Source organism: Genypterus blacodes, unplaced genomic scaffold (assembly GCF_046128005.1).
Source record: "Genypterus blacodes isolate CSIRO-AG114 ecotype Tasmania unplaced genomic scaffold, CSIRO-AGI_Gbla_v1 ptg000021l_1, whole genome shotgun sequence".
In the NCBI taxonomy this organism is placed as follows: Eukaryota; Metazoa; Chordata; class Actinopteri; order Ophidiiformes; family Ophidiidae; genus Genypterus; species Genypterus blacodes.
The window spans coordinates 8563136-8583415 of record NW_027466834.1 but is presented as its reverse complement, the minus strand read 5'-3'; the positions used below and the strand labels follow the sequence as shown (position 1 = coordinate 8583415).

The following is a 20280-nucleotide window of genomic DNA, read 5'->3' as shown; positions in this document are numbered from 1 at the left end:
CTGCGCTCCCAAGATACAACTGATCAACAAGGCCGTCCTTTGTGAGAGCCTGCACAATTAACAGAGGAAAGGGATGCAAAGATCAAAGGGTCGTGTCCAGGGAAGATCTAATTATATCTGACATTTCCCATCTTAAAGGGAAGCCCTTCACCAGGATCGCTGCCCGTGGCATTGAGTGAGAACCACTGAATGAGCAATTGCCATGAGTTACAGGTTCAGTGACTTACATGGGCTCCACACAGGAAGTGCAATGCAACAGAGCAAGAGACAGAGCCATGTGAAAAAATAAACAGAAAAGTCGGGGACCAAAACGTGCTCACTTCCTGCCCCGCATTATGACAGCAGATACCACTATGGATGAGGAACGACTTATCCGCACGGTTGGGAAATGAAGAAGAAGACATCCTCATGTTCCCAACACTTCCGGCTTTTGGTCCGTGCTTACTCTCTGCATGCATAGCTGAACTGAGGAAACTGAACAGTGGGAAAATGCTCTTTAACTGTATGGTAAGAGCAAGGTTCTGACTTTCAGACTTAAGTACAAAAACAGCGGAGGAGAGGCTGAAGATCCACTGCTCAGGTCAGCAAAGGAAGACCCCCAGATTCAAACAGGAAATACTCTTTCAACACCATGCAATAACAACTTGACACAGTTTACATTGCGCTGACCTGTCTACAGGCCACTTTGGGAGAGGCAGCGAAAGTTTAGCTGTAAAAGCTAAATGCACAATTAAAAAGTGAGAGGGAAAATATCAGAGTGGAATGGAAAAGGGGAGGGTAATGTATTTGGATTTGCACATTGGGGGTACCTACTCCAAAAACTCAGTGATGTACTTGCGGCTACACTTGGACCAAGACCAGGGATTGGTGTCATAGTTGAGGGTGGGAGCCATGACATGATACTGGTGCTTCATGCCCGCCTCCCGGCACTTGGGATTGTCATCATGCGGCATGTTGAACCTGGGGGTGAGAGGCATAAAAGGAAATATAAGGGGGTAAGGAACACACACAAAGCGATTATCAGCTGCTTAATGGATCAGATGGAGAAAGGGGGGATAAATGTCACAAGATGAACCAACTCGGTCTGAGTATCGACACAAGCTTAGCAACTCCACTCATCCGTCTCTGACACATACTCGCTCCATCTGCATGCTATCATCCAACGGTTTTCAAATGACTGCGTGGTTTGTAGGAATATTTTGTATAACATGTCAGCTGTCTCACCACCCTGGCCCACATGCTAGTGAGAGACACCTCCACCTAACCCCTGAGAGGTCAATGGCCACCATCTCACATTCTCAAAGGGCTTAATGCTGTGGGAGAGGCGGGGGAGCACACTTCCAAGTCAAAACACACATACTTATTACACATGTTGCTCCACTTTAAACATGTAGGAGCGGTAGACACAGTGATACACAATCTAGCCTCACAGAGCATGGCCCCTGAAAATTAACTAGAGGGGCACCAAACACCCCTCCTTGTGTCTTTAAGTGATGAAATGTCAAAGGGTTATTGATTAAACCATAATCACCCCACCCTCCCCATCTGCTGACAAACCAACACATCTTGACTATAAAACTTTGCCACCATTAGGTTAATTAATATTTCAGATTTTAGATAAGTAGGGAACACAAATGCCCACCAAGTTTGGTTAGATTAGACTGATTCATTCATGGAATATAGCGCTTGATCAACTCCACTTTGGCGGCCAGTTATAGCAAAAAGCATATCTAAATAATTCCATCAGACTTGGTCCAGATATTTTACATGTTACATTTTCTGACCATTGCAAAAATTGTAGGACGAGACACTTGAAAATTCTGAAATGGGCGTGGCCTATGTAGTCTAGAATCCTACAGAAAAGGAATTTGGATTCCACGACATACCGTCTTGGCCAATAAGTAAAAGTAGTAATAATCAGGCCCATTGCTGACAAATTTCACTTGCCTCTTTTCTGAATCATGTCCCACCTGCTCACTTAGTTTCATGAACACACTGACAGACTGATAAACCAACATAACCTCTTTTGCACATTAAACAAGCTTTGCGCCAACTGTAGTGTGTATGTCCTGTTAGTATGTTGGTTTGGCATAAACCCATAAATTCTGCGCATTCAAACATGCATGTGCAAACACACATTCACGCCTATATGTGTGCACGCAAATGCATACCAAAAACACACACAGCTGTATGTTGTTTGTGGTGTTTACAACAGGATGTGGGCCAATTTAGGGTTCTGAGCTGGGGCTGATTATTAGGCCATACAACTACACAAACAAGCCCCAGCATGGTTGGCATGAGGCCCACCCTACAGGGGCCGAGGACCTCAAGGCATTCACCCAGGGACTAATAGAGCCGTGGTCTGGCTCTGTCACCGCACACACACATGCACACACACACACCAAGCTATTGACTGATACTGACAAAATCATCAGACCTGGGTCCAAAACAAAATCAGCTTCTCACTGTGTACCTACTTTGTCTTTATGGTGGTCTTGTGATTTGTGATGAGCCTCAAAGAATCCTGACACGCACTAATGATTTATTTGACCAAGTTTTGAAAAGCGCGGATTATAGTGGCTTGGAAACCTGAGACAAAAGCCTTTTAGTGTAATGAGGTTGTAAATCAGGCAGCTTTGCGGTTTTAAATTTGGCGAACTCGGAGGATACTGATTCAAATCAATAGGAACATTGATTCCAGCAGGAGACAGTAAGCTTATTCAGGAAAAGAAGCAGCTTTAAACGATGTGCTGTTGTGCCATTAAAACATCTTTTGACTCTATTCTAATGTGCTGCTACCAAGATGGCCTGATTGAGAATTTATGCAGATGGGAGGTGCATAAACAAAAGTCACAGCCAGAACAGCATTTGTCACCAATTGGAAAAGAAGTAGGAGCCACCAGACAAACTGATAGAAGTAAGCACAGCGTGATGGATTACACATCTCGGCTGATGGAAATTTATTGCTCCACAATGAAAACCATCTTTTCATTCACAGAAGTTTACTTCCTCATCAGCTTGCTAAGGGATTCTGTATTCAGGATGCTAACAGCGGCATGAAAGTCTGCTTACAACATATCAAGATTTCAGGAGAGAATTCTTTGTGATCTTAGACATTTGGCATCATGTAATCACTAACTCGATTAAGCACGTTTTTGTGTCACCTTTGATCAGCTATCAAATGACGCCGCCTCGCTCGAGAATCCCCTTGATGGCTATTAGCGATCACACGTCCCCGCAGTCATCTGAGAAAGGCCTCCCATCCATTAGTCTAAATCTTTCTTTAATCTGCAATGCTCTCGAGTGGCTCCCACTACCTGACACTGGCTTTCCCAGAGTGCTAAACACTCTCAAGGGCTCATGCTCATGAACGCAGCGATTAACCATGCCGAGAGGCAGAGCCAACTGCCCCTTCAGCTGCTTAAACTTCAGCATAAACAGATCCACGCAGGGTTTTCAAGAGGACGGGACAGGGCTGTTGCTCCTCTCCAGGCCCGTACACTCATCCATTCGCCTGTGTTCTGGTCAAATCTCTCCAGTGGAGGAATGTGTGAGCGGGACAGAGGAGGTGTAAGAATATCTTTCATTCTTATCCAATGGCTCACAGACTCAAGTTTGACACTGGTCCTTTCTACAACACCAACGGGACAGCTGGCAGACCGGAAACAAAACCTCTCACTCACTTTCATATTTATACGCAGCGAGAGAAAGAGCGCAAGAGAGAGAGCGAGAGCGAGAGAGAGACGTGGGCACAAAGAAGCGAATGGACAGAAAAACAAGAGGGACACTTTGTCAATCTCAGTACAGCTTGACTCATACTACAGTTACTCTGCTTGTAAGGGACGGCACAGGGCCCCAGTAGAGGGTCATGTGTTTTAAGTCCATACATCATATATGCAGGTTCTTTATTCAGTTTACACATTACAATAATTTTTTAAAATCTAAATAAAGTAATAATTACAAAACAAACGACATCAAGTATAACGGATATGAGCAGTTTTCCAGCTGAACTCACCGTCAAAGCTCTGAAACCTACAGGGTTAATTTCTTGAGCTCTACATTAAGGTATTATGGTTGGCATGTTATAATAACCTCATTTTTCACTTCATTATGTTTTGCACCTGTGCGTGCCGTGCCCCACGTCTCTCGATAAGGGGGCTATTGTTGGCCAAGGCTGGCTGTTGCGGATGAGAAAGGGTGGGGAACACGGGGAAGTGTGTGTGTGTGTGTGTGTGTGTGTGCACAGTAAAGGTTCTGTACTGCTACTTACACATGGCCCAGCTCATGAGCGATGGTGAAGGAGGCACTGAGTCCATTTTCCTCACTGATGGAGCAACTCCGATACTGGTCACACATGGTCCCGAGTTCAGCAAGACCTAACCAGATGACACACACACACACACGCATGACCACGTACATACATACGCACAGGGAGACGCAGCTACTTGAAAAAAAACTGCTGCTTGAGTGTTAAAGGTGATTAAACCATCAAAAAACTTTTCCATCCAACTGTTCCATTAGAGAGATTAGTGCCGCCACCAGCTCCCTCCAGCCTCCCTCCCTCCCTCCCTCCCTCCCTCCTTCTACCACTCTGTTCTGTCACTATAATATTATTAGCTGACAGCTTGCCATAAACTCATTAGTGCATAGTTTATGACCCATGGTTAACAGAGTGGAAAGTTAATTGAATGGATTGAGAAGCAACTTGTGCAAGAAAGCAAGAAAAGCAAGAAAAGAGATTTACCTAAAGTGTCACATTTATCCTTTGCACGGCAGATGTCCTCCCTGAAACAAAACAAATAACGCACAACATTGTTACCCTTTTTTGTAAATCAGTTTGCTCAGCTGCAGATGAGTCTTTACTTTGAGTGTGATGATGTACCTCGTGATGAGGAGTGCCGTGTCATGATGGGACGGATGGCTGTCATCTGGGACGTTTTGGCTCTGCTGCCAGACGCAGAAGTTATGAAGGGTAGTGGCGGCGTTAAAGTTTACTGTGGGTCCTTCCTGTGTTTGGATATCAGAAATATTAATGGAAATGTGACACAGTAACTGAATAAAGCTTGCATCCCATGTGAATCCCAAGTTCATTTTAACGTAGAACCCAAATTACTGGGAGCAAAGCCGAGTGAGCCTCCTCAGCCGTGATTTGCAGGTTTGCTCGCTGATCTACACTACAGTATCACTTGTTTTCTCTTGAGACTCGAGACTGACAAGGCAGGCAGTGTCCTTTCAAGAAAAAGAAAAAAAAAGGCAGGGCCCGGGACACCTGCACTGACGTAAGCCATGATACAGACTCTCACACTCACCTGTTCATTGTGAATGATGACTAGCTTGACGATCATGATGTTGATGAGGTTGCCTACACTGGGGTCCCTGTACACCGCTGCTACCTGTAATAACACGAAACACACAGACAAAAAATGCAAACCTCCACAAACCTGAACCAAAATACAATGAAACTTAGGCTTTGTCTTTTCTGATTAAGGGCTTAAATCAATGATGGCTGTTTTGAAAAATGCCTCCAGTCCTTTGGGGTAAGTTTAATCAGCAGAGTATTCAAACCAATTATATTTCCCCCACAGACCAAAGGAAGGATGAAATAAACAAAACCCTCGCCTGGCAACAAATGTGAAACAATTCTGAACTCAGTGCCGCTTTATGAGGACAAATAAACATTCCCTATGTATTTTTCTCTTTCTGCTCCTCTTGCTCTCCTTCTTCACCCAGGTCACGGCCAGTCAGCGGTCTCCTGGGGCCGTGTGCAGCCTCCTGACAGGAACTCATTAGCCCACTATAAACATTTAGCGTTGCTTTAGCCTGGGGAGGGGACGGGGGGAGGCCTGGGCTGATCAGGACAGCAGGGAGACACAGAGAAAAGGTTGGGGGGGGGGGGGGGGGGGGAGACTGGATGTTTCTGGTCGAAAGGTGACACAGGAACTTCTTTTGTGTTGCCCCTCTCTCTTTACGGGCGTATCGTATGGTCAGTGGGTCAAAGGAGCAGACGTGAGCAGATTACACTGGGAGATTGCTGTCTCGCACAGCCAGGTAGCTACTAACAAGCTTCACTCACTTTCTCTTTGCCTCCCTCTGTTTTACTCTCCTTCTCCTTCTCAGAGTGAATAATGTGACTTTAGCCAGGAACTAATAACTCACCTCACTGGATACTAACTAGTGGACAACTTCAAATGAATGTGGGTAAATAAAGATAAATAAACGGGACACAGATGTAGATTTCCGCTGAGTACTCGGTTTCTGTTAGGCCCGGTTACGTCACCAGATACAGAGAAGAAACTTCCGTGTAATCATCCTCACAAAAGTCTCAGATGTTAAGATGGATGTAAATAGCGTGGGATCATACAAAATTCAAAAGGATGCCCACAAACTAATTTTTGTGCCAAATACATAAGGTTAGAAAGGAGAAATCCTCTTTTTCTGTCCTGTATGCGCTTGTAAACACATTCACTGCCTACACCACAACTTAAAAGGTGACAACACGTTTGGGTGGCACATTGCTATTTAATGTTCACTGTACCCTATCAACCTTATTTAAGAATAACACTCCACTGACAATCATTACTCCCTCATAAGTAAATGAGTGTTGTGGACATTCTGTCTGCGGTGGCAATGAGAAAGAGGAAAGTTCACACATTCTGGCAAAGTTGAACCATTACTACTACTACTACTACATATATAAAATGTAGTAATCTAAGGAATCTAATCTAATCTACTACTACATTTTACTATATACCTTAAAGTGACACTCTGGCAATTTTGCTAAATGTCATGATTGTCAGTGACCTAGTGTGGTTTTGTTTTTGAAAATACTGATGAATCTATGAACATGCATAAATGAATATAATACAAAAATACAAACAAGTTAATACAGCTTAAGTATTAAGTAGTAATTTTTAGAAACATTATCTTACTTACTACTGACATGATTGTTAGGATGTAGTGCTCTAGGTTGCGTCCATGGTGACGCACCATTTTGGCATCCGCTGTCACCATCAGCTCAACATAGCGAGGGTAGGAGAGGAAACGCTTGCGTCTGCGTGGGGCTCTGGGATTTGTATTGGTGGTGTCAGCGTGATGGTCACCGTGGCGATCGTCTATTGTGGCTCTAAGAGAGTCCAGCTCCTCGCCCATATTCCCTCTGCTCTGTAAAGTGACTGGCCTCTTGGTCTCTTCTGGTGTAACAAAGAAAAATAATGAAAAGTGTGAAACAGAAGCTCTGTCTATGACAATGAAATGGAAATGGACAACATTTGATGCCCACCACTTGATGTAATAAAGGCAATTCATGAGGGAGAATGGAACATTTACAGTAAAGGGGCCAAGAGTTGCAGCTTAGCGGCATTCCAATGACATAACAGAAGCATGCAGAACTTCTATGGCAAAAGCCCACCATAAATTATTGTGTCATTCCAATGCTCAGGAAAACAGTTGTACCAAGAGTCACAGGGTCAGTAGCTCTGAGGCTACGAGGTTTCAGGTCAAGCTAAGTGCACTCTCATAAAGAGAAAATCCATTTAAACAATTAAGCTCCCAAGTCATTAGGAAGCTAGTCGAAGTATTCCACAAGGTGATATAACATTTCTCAAATTATCCCAATATGGCCTCCCTGGTCAATAGATCACCTAAAAAAAAGCCTGCAATGGAGGGAAAAGAATGACATAGACAGCCTTATACTATGCAGTCTCTCAGCTGAACTGCACGTGTTGAGCACAGCTGACTGAAGTATGGCTGATGGATTACATCATCATCACAGAGAGAGAAAGCGACAGAGAGGGCAAGAGAGAGAGAGAAAGAGAGAGAGCGAGAGAGAGAGAGAGATACAGGCAGAAATCTCAATTTTGTATCCTCAAGGACCAGGATTATGCAGCAAACGACCCATTTTTAAAACAACAATAACAAAGATAAACCAACCCTCTGCAACTTCAACCTTTAACCAAAGTGTTGAAATGCTTCAGGTATTCATTTATTAGCATTGGATGGATTTCCACAGCATTTTTGTGTTGATTTGACATAACTGTGTACATGCAGGCTATTGTGCTGTTCAGAGATGTAGTGATGTAAGAAATACACTATTGCATATTGTATTTCTATTGTACAATTGTAGTACTTTCTGTGTGTAGAACAGAACCAGATAGACCATCCATGAGAAAAGGTATCATAAGAGGCTGATATATCATGCATACAATAGAGGCATAATATCAATACTTGCATGGAAAGATCAAATATAACACATTCTGTAAATTATAATAATCTTCTGTAATATTTTGGAAGTTCAGACAACTTTTATAACCGTTTAGATCATTAACATTTTGGAGGAGTGGATCACATCAATGCAACATAAAAATGACAGTCAGGGAACACTATATGACTCATTGTGAGCCAAACATACTTGGAGTCCATCATTCTAAACAACCTTCTCTTTTTCCCATTTGGATAACTTGATTACAGTGAAGTGTTCCATTGTCTTCTGAATGCCCATGTTTTCCACACAGTCAAACAGAAAGAGATTGTAACTGTTAGCTCACAGAAAAGCGGGAAAGCAAAAAAAGAAAAAGGAAAACTTGATAAGCGGTCACAGTGTTGTCCCGGGTAGGCACGCGAGGCGGAACGTGACTCCCTGGCACAATGGCACACGGCTCCTGCCATCATACAGCCCGGCCCAGTGCCGGTGCCAGAGTCCAATTCAGGGCCAAGCCTGTCTGTGCCAGTACAGCCCAGGCAGCTGGGCCAGCACACACATTGTGTTGTCCAGGATAAATCTCCTCCAGGCCAAGCCCTGCACTAAACCCATTAAACTGACTCGTCACTGCAGACAGGCTGACATCAAAGGGGTCTTCGGAGCACAGAAACCCATCTGCATCTATTGGTTTTATCTCTTAGGGCAGGCAGGTAAGAGATGAAAAAAAAAAGAGGAGGCGGAGAACGTGGAAATGTCGTCTCTATTGTAATAGCCTTTAAATCAGCGCAGATTAGCCAAACACAACCTTTCCCAAATCGCCTTAGGTTCAAATCCACCTCTCACTGGGTTGTGAGCTGCTACTTACACCATGAGAAGACAGGGGTGACTGCCTTGACCTGCTGGACACACAGTGACAGGAAACAGGCCACCATCACCTACACATCCACATTCACACATCAAGATTTGATATCTCGGAATTCTCTATTAAGATGGAAAGTAATGTATTCAATAATTACCAACTCGAGCTAAAACGTTTCAGATCACAACATGATAAAATCCTCCAAGTCCAAGTAAAATGGTTCATAATGGAGCATAATAAAATTAACAATGCATGAGTTTTACGTTTATGGCTGTCGTAGTTTGGCAAAAATAAACGCATAGCAGAGGAGATGCAAACAATAATAACTAAACTGCTCCAGCACGACTAGGGTTGGAACCTTGTAAGAAGTTTTTGATCATTGCTTAATAAAATAATCAAACACAACAAACATGTTTACTGCAGATCAAGCACCTCACACATTATGACCAAACAGTCACTATGTCAAACATGCACCCATTACTTTCAGTATTTGTCCTCCCTGCGGCAACTAAGATGTATATTATTGACTATTGACTTCATACATTTTCTGTGTGAGCCTTTAGAATCAGCCAGACTCCCCCAAATGATCTCACTGAGAGATTATAATCTAGATCAAAGAGTTTGCTCTTTGACTCTCTTCTGTTCTCTGTCAAAAGTATCAATGCCAGGAGCCCGACAATGGGGAACACACATTTCATTGTTGAACTAATTAACATTCTTTTTACAATGGCCCGCTGAGAGTTAAAGAGCACTGTCCCGTGTGCCAATTAAATACTGTGGACAGTGCGCTTTACACTGAGTGAAGGTAACGTTTAGGTCCTATACCAGGTCAGACACTCTGTTTACTGCAGTTTACATGACAGGACAACAGTACAGGAGCAAAAATGTCCAAACTCGTGCCGACAGAGGCACAATTAAGAGCAATTCTGTGGCGAGACACAGAAGTGAAGGCAGCTAATTGTTTGTGCTGAAGAAGGCTCTTTAAAGTGAAGTTGTGTGGCTTTTGGCCGCAGTGGGAGACGGTGGGCTTCGTAGGCTTACGGTGCTCTCAGAGCTGGGGTGTTATTTTCAGTCCAGAGACGTGCTAAAGACAGCATGCTGGTCAGCTGAAGAATGTGTTTGGAGTACCAGACCTCCTCAGAGGAGATAAAATGATACCTACTGGACTCCTAATGATGAAGAGCTACACACAGTGTTTCCTGTTGTAGTTTTTTAACAGTTACATTTAAAGGATTTGATTCTACAATTGATGGTGATTGAAAATGGATTACTGATGTTTTAAAAGGAGAAGTAGTAGTTTTTTTCAATCACAATAATAGTGTATTTAGAGAGAATGATAATCTACAATTTGTCCAACAATCATCTGCTTTTATACTGAAAGCCTGTGCTGCAGTGACATTACCCAAACAGGCATCACGTTCTGAATGACGGCTGGCCTCAGAGACGACCCCCTGGTGATAACACGGGTGACCTACTACTACGTTTTCAGTATAGCATGAGTGGGGGAACTGATGCTCACCTGTCATCCCCTCTCACCTCTGGCTGTCAGCAGTGCCACCACACAGTTAGTCAGTGTCACTCAAGTTTCTCGAACTATTCCAATCAGCCCCCATCTGTTTAAAGTGCAGAGACATTAGACAGTGACAGAAAATAGCACCAGCTGGAATCTGTCACGGGAACTCCCAAGGCAAGACAACGCATTGGGTTCAATGGGGCTGAGGCCTCGGGGCAGGCAGACACATGGCAGTTATTATAGTTATAGACGTCTATAGCTGCCCAGCCTTGTCCAGGGTATCAGTTATCACCGAATCAGATGACAATTAGTGCAATGAGCTGTATTATTAGCTGCATGTGTAATCATAGCATGCAGGTTTATGATAGTCGAGGCAATAAAGGAAAAGAGTAAAAACCCAGCTGTTTCAAAGCAAAACTTGGATAATCGAATGCCAGAAATTCCCATAATTTAAAAAAAATAAAGTGTAAGGCTTATAGCATGCAATAACTCAGAAGGTCACTTCGGAGAAACAGGTGTAAAAGAAGAGGAGGAGTTTAGTAAAAGGCCTCTACCAAGCTCTAGAACAAAACAAAACAAGACACAGGACATAGAAAGACATGGCTGAGCTCTTCAGTCTTCTGCACTGTTTACTAAGCAGTTCCCACCACCAGCTGTCAGGCAAAGGAGACGACATGCAGTTGTTTTGGATGCATGCACTCTCATAAACACACACATGCATGCACACACACATGCATACTTGCATACTACATCTATGCATGTATACAGAACCCCAAAACAAACTTTTTTGCCTAGCAACAATAGGTGCTTCCTGGAATGGGGGGTGGTTGAGTGTGTCAGGGGGCATGAGAGGGCAGAGCAAACCTAAGCCTTTAGGAGCCAACTGACATTCAGGAGTTCCACACCGTCTAAAGCTAAACTTCAGAGGTGAGAGAGGTTGTCTATGTGATCAGTGCCCGTCAATCACACCCAGGCTAGCCACCTTTCCTGACCCCTCTCAAGAGCCAGCATAAGGGGGAAACAAAGGAATTAATGCACACATAGTTCTCAAGTAAGAGCCAGCAAACAAGCCTGTGAGCCCAATAAACGAGCACCTCTATAACGGAAAAAAACTCAAGGTCACATGCCCCCATCCAGTGAGTGACTCCAAACAAAGAGGGAAGTGAGGTCACAATCAACAAGTGCTTCCATTCACATACATGAAAGCGCAAAGGGAGAGCGGGCAGCAATTCAAGTCGGCTAGTTCAAACCCCAGGCGGGGGAGGACATTTTTCCATGTAAATGAACCCATTGACCAAAAAACCTGATGCTAGCATTTGAACTAGCATGTATACACAGAGGGCACCAAGAGGGGGATCCTATACAGTGATTATGTTGGAGGTCAGGGGGGCACAAATGCCATGTGTGCCAACAATTGCCACATCAAAGCTTTTATCACTCAGTTTGCTGTCTCAGCTCCCCCCTAGTTAGCCATCAAACCAAGAAAAAAATAAGTTGACCCAACACTTGGAGGCTTGGTCTGTCAGTTCCCAGCTGGTTGTATTTCTAGGCAAGTTGTACATATTCAACTTCACTGTTTCTTTGTGAAACTAAATATGTCAGAGTTTTAGACTTATAGCCACTGATAGAAGGAAAAGAGATACTATACAACTCCCCTTCCCTTTTGTCTCGTTCTTGTTTTCACATGGACTTCAGAAAGCAAAGGGAAAAGAATGAGAGAAGAGTCTGCCCCTATCCGTAGTCACCCTCATCCTTGTGGCTATCTCCAAGTACAACACAGGGATTCACAGGCACGCTCGGAGACAGATACCCCTAGAATGTGCCATTAAAAGTCCTAGCTGTGTTGTGATTTGAGCCCAAGCTTCCCTCCCCAGGGGCTTTTAAAAGCTAGGACCAGGCACAACAAGACGCACTACCACTTTAAAAGAAATTAATCACCCACTCAACAGCTATCTACTCTAGGGGGATTCTAAACAGTCGGCACGCCACCCAAGTTGGCTGAAACAGACACAAGACAGGTATGGTTGCTAGTACAGCCAGAGCAATAAGACCTAATTTCATGAATCATTTTGATTTATTTGTGACCTTCTGATTTGCAGGGTTCATCTGATGGGATTTCTGCTGTAGTTGTTAACATATGATAGCATATTTAAAGTCACATCCACTCAACAGTATACAGGATGATGCCATGTGAACACACACAGTGAAGAAAAGCAGCTGGAGAGAGGTATACGGCCATGACTGACTGCTGAAATAACAAAACAATATTTTCCATCAAGGCAACACTTTAAAAGCTCTCATCATTACACTTCTCTGTTTGACACTTCACAGGTAGTGACAGCATATGTGAGGAAATGTCAAGTATTTGAACATGTCACCTTTGACAAGGCACCCTTAAATTTCATCTTTGTTAACTTCATCTACATGGAAACATATCCTTCCTCTCCTTTCAACGCCCTGTACACATTGGTGTGCAGAGACTATACAAACTTTGGAAACTCTTACTGCATGAATAGATACAGCACATTCAGTTGCTGTCTGCAGCATCTGAAACGCAGTACTACAACGCAACATCTTATCCAACGTTGACTTAATCTCATGAGACGCACAGCATCTTTCCCCGGATACACATTTTGTTTGCGGCTTGGAAGTCTTTGTAATAAGACAGGGGTGTTGAAAAGAGAGGCTAACTAGGCAAACTGGAGCCGTTGTTAGCCATCTGGTATTTCCATGTGTTTGGATCCACTGAGTTTGTTGGCACGTTTCACAAATACAAGCTTTCAAAGCCTTCTGACCTATTTAAAGTCTCAAGCCAACTAACTCCCCTCAGTTATAGAATTAAATGCTGGGATTTGATTGCTGGGTGATATAACAGTCCTCTTTTAGAGAAACATAAAGTTAGGGTGGGGGTTGCTGCTTTTAAATCTCCAGATGAAGAAGAGATACTAGATACTACTGTAGGAAACAAATCTGTCCCTCACTAGTGCCACAGGTTCTTTACCCCAACTTCTATGTGATAAGATGCTAATAACTGCCTGTGAATTCTTTAAAGAAGCCAAGTTTCATGTGAATCTCATATATTAAGTCACTATTTCAATGTGATGAGAAAGAGGGGTAGACCCGAGAAAGTAGGAAGCACAGAACACAGATTTCATTAAATAAAATATGCCAAACCCAAAGAATTGAGTCATCAGCTACAGAGGAAACAAAATTAATGACAATCAATGATGATCAGTCCTTGATTTGACTGTTTTGCAAGCAGAACGACACACAAAGCCGGCGTTTACAGCTCACCTGTAAGTACAGTAGCAGTGTGCGCTGCACTCTTTCCCATAAAAAGCCAGCAGGCCTGTTAGTCTTGGCTCAGTGAGGCTTTCAAAGTGCCTATTTATCACTGCATCTGGAGAACGGCCTATCTGATAAGGCTGAGGAACCACAGCCTGGGACACCTCACAGTCCTGAAACAGCCCCACAGGTTCTTTTAATCCTCCAGCAAATTGTTGACATACTGCTCTTTGATGAAACGCTACAGGTGTCTTGTCCATATTCACATCTGCCTCCCCATTATCTCTTTTTGGATTCTGAATAGATTTTTTTACAAGGGGTTATATGCTCAAGGTTGCAATGATGATTGGATAAATGGCCTTCACAGAACATCTAAAGCCAGTAGTCATTCATACACCCCATGGTTCTTATGAGTGAATATATCTGATTGAGCACAGGCTGTGGGTTGACCCTCCAGATTTCTCTGTCTCTGATTGCCACACAGGTTGAGGGAGTGAAAGCACAAAGCATATTAAGAAAGTATTGGCCTGGCCCATCAGGTCAGTCCTACTTCTTTAAACCTCGGCCACACACAATGGCCACCACCAGGCATCAATGGCCGAGTTCAGACAACAAACAAATCAACCGGCTTGCACATAAAAGATTTATTGCATAAGACAACAAAGGCCGCCAACAAAGCTCTCGGCAAGGACCACTCTCAGGTCTTTGCAGAGGCTTTCTGCTTGGTCACTCTGATTTCTCTTGAAGGCCTCTCAACCACCCAAAGGTCTCAACCATAAAAATTCAAATGAAACTAGGGGAACATTCAAGCAGCCTCCCAAGCAGAAAACCTCTCCAGTTCTTTTCTTCCCAACTTTAAACTAAAGACTGATTATTTCTTCCCTCTTGCAGCAGTCTCAAGAGTGAAGGCAGCGGCAAATTGTGAGTGAAAACACCAGGCAGTGCTGGAATGCGTTTTGCTTAATTAAGTTGAGGACTTTTCAATAGCACCCCTTAATCAAGGCTAAAAATCTTCTTGGTAACCTGCGAGCCAAAGATCGTGACTGCGTATAATTTGCGTTTTTAGGGCAGTTTTTATTGCCATGGCTCAGAGGGTGAATGCAGGTCATCAGGAGGTAAGTGGGAAAAACTCAGACACACAGACGGTGGTTGCGGGCACTGCGGTTAGGCAGTCTATAGTCTGTTACCTGAGGCAGCGCAGGGCTCTGTGTTGCTGTTTCCGCCGGTGATGTTCTTCTTCCTCTCATGCCTGTAGACGAGATGAGGTTTGTGGTGCTCTTCTTCAGATTCCTCCCCCGCAGCATTCAAAAGAGGCTCCAAGAAGTATTCACCGTATTGCGTTGTAAAAGTTCCAATCTAGAACAGAAAGAAAAGATGCCATGGTACCTTTGGTATGAAGCATGCACTTGCGTGCGTGTGTAGATTTAGTGGACAGATTGTGGCATAGTCATTTATGTAGTTGCTGTCTAACATCAATCACGCAGTGCTGCCCTGAGGCAACACTGTGTTCATTATTTCCATGCTTCCGAACAAGCAACAATACTGGCAAATGTCTCGGGGATAAGATAGGACAAGCCTGGGACATCTTCTACCTGATATGCAGCGTATTTGAAAGTTATAATTCAATAAAACATTTCAGTGTGACAATCATCATTATTCCCCCCCGGCCTTAAAGAGGTGTTGAGGACTCATCCACTCGGAGGTGTGACATCATCATACACGGACAGTGCTGCTGACAGAGGAATGCTAATATTGATTTGGCAGCTCAAACCTTCAAAAAGCTTCTTAGCTCACTCAGCCGTGGAGCACAATGTTGTTTGTATGGTAATTTCATGCAGACACTTAAACAGGATGTTAGACAGTGGAATGTTATCTTTTGGACAGCATTATTCCATAACCATCCCCACGAGTGATGTACGCTTGACAATGGAAAATGTCTCAAGTCGGAAATGGAAAGTTGTGTAAACGTGCGCAGCTTTCCTCTCCCGTCTTTCAAACGGGGCGGGATTAGCGGGCTTGATTGCACAGCTCGTACATCTTTAGAAACGCTCCAGGCTTTGATTATCGTACATGTTCTGTGCTGCAGTGTAATGACTACTTATACAAACAAGACATGGGGTAAAAACAACATCACCACTGGAAACAGGCCCTTTGGAGCCTCAACATCACACACTCGCTCGCTCCCCTGACTCAAATGCCATCCCACACTGCCGGGGATGAATGAATCTGCTGCTGCTATGTATGTAGGCATGGAGCAGAATCCAATTACAGTGTGGCATTGTGACTCATGGCAGCACGTGCCAGAAGTGTTTGTACTGTAACAAATCCATCGACAATTATCTCCTACGACACAACCTTTGACTAAAATCGGAGACAGTGCAATGCTATGACAAATAGAGTTGAAACAGCTACAAGTGCACACTAGACAATCTCTATTCTCAGAGAGTAAGTGACGCATTTTAGACGCAAGTAAAGCAGACAATTCACTGTGCATGTCATAGAACTAATTCATTCATTCACACGTTTGTTTTGCTGGAGCTCATCCCAGAATGTATTAGACAAAAGGGAAGGGAAACAGCGGCCACCTCTCGATAACAAGTTTAACTGAAACAGACAACTTAAACTGTAGGTCACTCCGATCAGTAACAGAGACATATTTCACTTGACTTGCATGCCTTCGACAATTGGAAAAGACCTCCTGAATGAATTCATCTGGTCAACATTTGTGGACATACTCCTGCCCGCACTTGTTCAATATCATCTGATTGTCTCTGTATTTTCCCTTTGAATGACAGAATTAGACAACAACCACAAAAGGTCAATGTTTGTTGTACCTGTCCTGAATCTAAATCTATCTTTGGTGAGTCGGCTTGAGAAGTGTGACGTTAATGGTTTCGTCTTTCCAAGGTTCTCATGTTGTGTTAACACAAAGCTTAACAGACAAATGCTCTATTTAGTCAATGGAGGGGCCGGAGTTTAAGGCTTTCCCAGCATTAGCCCAGCAGCAAATCTGACAAAAGTTTGGACAGACACAATGGTTGCTGTTCAGTAGTGGGTGCTGAACTGGACCTTAAAAATGGGGAACTTCTATTAGATGCAAAGTCATACTTCCAATAAGGCATTAAGGGAATTGCTCTTGTCAGACATCTGTTTTATTGATTAATATTACTATGAATCTGTTCAATCAACTATTAATAATTCATTCTTGTCGGTGCAGAGTCATCCAATGCAACATATGGCTATAATCTGTCTATTTAAAGTGAGGTTAAAGGTAGAGGGTTAACATAAAGGTGCCATAAGCCTGATCTTTACACAGATGTACATGACTTGGAGCTGAAAGATTCTCCTTCTCATTTCTTAGTCTTGGTTCCACATGCACTTCTTTTATGTGAGTGTACTAAGAAAGTGAGTTGCCTCAGGAAGTAACATTTCCCACGGTGTGAGCAATCATTAAGTTCCTCTCAGCCTTCCCTGGCAGTTGTGTCTTCTTCGCAGGATCTGTCCCCTTTTCTGTTCATCACAGCTCAGTTTGAAAAGGCCAAAAGCTCCTCAACCCCACCCCCAAATTCCCCCCTGGGGACTGCTTTGAGTCACTCTGGACGAAAGGGGAACCTGCATTTTCTAGAATGACCTCTTTGTTTTAGGGCTTAATCATTCCTTAATGACCTCATTCCAACAAAATGGGCCCGGCTATTAAGCCCCAGTGATCAGAGACTGACACATTTATGACCTAATGATGATGGCTCCATTGTCCTGTCATTCTCAATGAAGTGATGATGCAGATAACCAACAATGATTGCATGAAAAAGGATGCAAACATGTTTGGATAAGCAAGTCAGACATCAAAGATGGATTGAGGGGCAATTAGGGGCTTATTGCCCTGATAATATCAACCAAACTGAGGTCTTAAAAGGTTACATAAATGTGACAAAATGCACCATGATTCATTTAGTTGGCTAAAAGGCAACCAAAGAACATGAATTGCAAATCAAATTGGAATCTCAACATGGTGATACATACTTGGTAACATGCTATCCTGGTACTGAACATGGTGCACCCATCTAAAATAAGGATTATGCCTCTGATAGGGGCTGTTGTGTGACACAGGCAGGGAGACATCAAGGCCATGAACTCTCTGTCTGTGTTGCTCCGGCCAGTGCAATACCCCCCCCCCCCCCCAATAGAATCCACACTAGAATCCGGATGGCGCGACTAAGGTCAACCCCCTGCCCCCAGACCAGTAACCTTATTTGACCTATGAAGTCATCCCCTTCAACACTTATCAGATTCTCTCACACAGGAGTCAGCAAACTAAACCGCTGGCCATTCTCATCCGCTGTAATGGGGGTTGTTAAGTCATTATTACCCAATAATTCCATTACAGCCCAATAAAATACTAAATATATGACAGAGGGCAATCAATAGACAAGCAGATGGTGGCACTCTAACCTAAAGTTGGTGAGAATGTTTTGAATTTGATTATTACTTAATTGACCTAACTGGTTTGTAATGACTTGTGTTCACCTGGATCAATAGTTAGGGCCTTCCATGTTTCAATTGGCCAAACATGAATATTTTGCTGATCAGGTGTGCTTGAATCACTGCTGCAAATGATTGAAATTGAAATGAAACTGGATTTTTAACTTATGAGTAGTATTTTCACGCGCAGCCTCTGTTTGTCAGACACGTCAACCTGCTGCACAGCCCCAGTCTCAGTCCTACAGTGGGAAACCGCATCGCCCTCACTTGCACTGAGATGCAAGACCGCTCTCCTCCGCATTGTAGGACAGTGACATTTGTCCTGCAACACTTGCTCTTGTTTCACTCCTACACACTTCACTTGAGCTGCGGGTTATGGGGGATATGCATGGATGGAATCCCGCTGAAATGGGAGGAAGCGTGTGGACGCCTGTCAGCATCGCTCGATTAGAGTGTCTGAGATTAAAGGCAGTGGGGAGAAGGAAAAAAAAAAAAAGTCATACTCACCAGGCCGGTGCACAGACTGAACACGGCGGGATATTCAGTCTTGGCGTTGACGTGTCCACGGTAGAAGCAATGCCTCATATCGCTCGGGTTCGGGGAGTTGGAGTCCGTGGCGTTGTTCTGATCCGATCCCAAGTGTGTCACCGTGTAAGAGGGGGCGATGAAGCCAGAGTCTGCGGTCAGATTGAGATGAAAGCGTTCACCGAAAGCGTCAATTCTGTAGTGAACCTGTAAACCCAACAGGTCCTCATTTAAACTCCTCCGTCTCCTTCTGTAGTGCAACTTGTGGGGGAATGATTCTCCGAAATCATTTACGCGGAGCGGTGTAATGATTTCATACGATGACAGCTGCTTGATGAAGCTTTCTGAAATGAAAAGTAAGAGAAAGTCATGACTGCGAAATAGCGGAATCAATATCAATATTTACACCCGGTGCATAAGTCATTCTCACAGCTCAAGATCAGATCAAACACTGTAACCATGCGCTATTTTCATAATTCAACCAGAAAATACTACCTTGTTTCGGATGCAACCGGTACTGTAAACTGTCCCGGACAAGTGCTGACAGATGACACATTAGTCCAACAAGCCAGATTGCAAACTGCATGATTTCCTCCGCGAAAACCCCAGCTGTCGTCTCCAAGGCAGTACCTTCTCTCTCCCTCTCCTTCTCTCTCTCTCCTTCTCTCTCTCTCTCCCGAGCTGCTCCCCCTCTCCCGAGCCCTTTTTCCCGGGTTGTCAGCAACAGGTCGTGGGATCTGCGGAGGGTCTCTGCAGTGCAAGTCTTGCAAAGTGCCCTGGCCTCATCGCATTGTTACACACATATCCATCCACTACCCTCCGTCAACTATTCGTGACACATTACTCCCGAGGAAGAATTGTAGTAGTAATGTAATACCGCAGCCTATACTGAAAGGAGGGATCAGAGCCAAGTACGTTTTCCCTTAGCCATCCCTAATACACCCCGAGCACCCTATGCGCACAAGCAACGCCCCTACAGGCTCTGGAGCCAATAGTCAGTGCGCCTCGACCAGCACACATGGGGACAGGCTGGGACACTGCTGCAACGTTCCAAACCCTCAATATAAACTTTATCCACTAACAAACCATTTTTATTTTTAAGACTTGACTCTAAATAATCCAGAAACCATTGAGGGTTCGTATGGCGTTTAGTTCTTTGATTTCATTGTGACCTTATTTAGCTTTAAATCTTATTTAAAGAACTACATTATTGTTTTAAATTGGCTATCTGTCTATGACATCATCTTACATTTGCATATATAGAGGTTTAACCACTTAAACCTATTTTGGTGGGTCTTAAAATATAACTTATCGCTTTGAACAGAGAAAATAAAAAAATAAAAACTGATGATAAAGGGGACTTGAAGTTTTCCGGAAGTAAATACCACAACCCAGACTGTACACTGAGTGGCGCTGTAGCAC

The 20280-nt window shown here is 43.7% G+C and overlaps 1 protein-coding gene across 1 annotated transcript in view; it reads right to left on the bottom strand.

The window, feature by feature from the left end:
- The window catches only part of LOC142992015 (A disintegrin and metalloproteinase with thrombospondin motifs 20), a 48241-nt gene extending 28558 nt beyond the window's left edge, over positions 1 to 19683 (bottom strand). Inside the window, exons 1-9 of the mRNA XM_076142276.1 lie at positions 19354 to 19683; positions 18841 to 19202; positions 15042 to 15210; positions 6934 to 7190; positions 5310 to 5393; positions 4883 to 5007; positions 4745 to 4785; positions 4271 to 4376; positions 814 to 960 (exon numbers count right to left, since the gene is read on the bottom strand). Of these exons, the coding sequence (XP_075998391.1) occupies positions 814 to 960; positions 4271 to 4376; positions 4745 to 4785; positions 4883 to 5007; positions 5310 to 5393; positions 6934 to 7190; positions 15042 to 15210; positions 18841 to 19202; positions 19354 to 19444 (1382 nt within the window). The 5' untranslated portion in view covers positions 19445 to 19683. The remainder of the gene's footprint in view (positions 1 to 813; positions 961 to 4270; positions 4377 to 4744; positions 4786 to 4882; positions 5008 to 5309; positions 5394 to 6933; positions 7191 to 15041; positions 15211 to 18840; positions 19203 to 19353) is intronic.
- Positions 19684 to 20280: the final 597 nt, after the last annotated feature.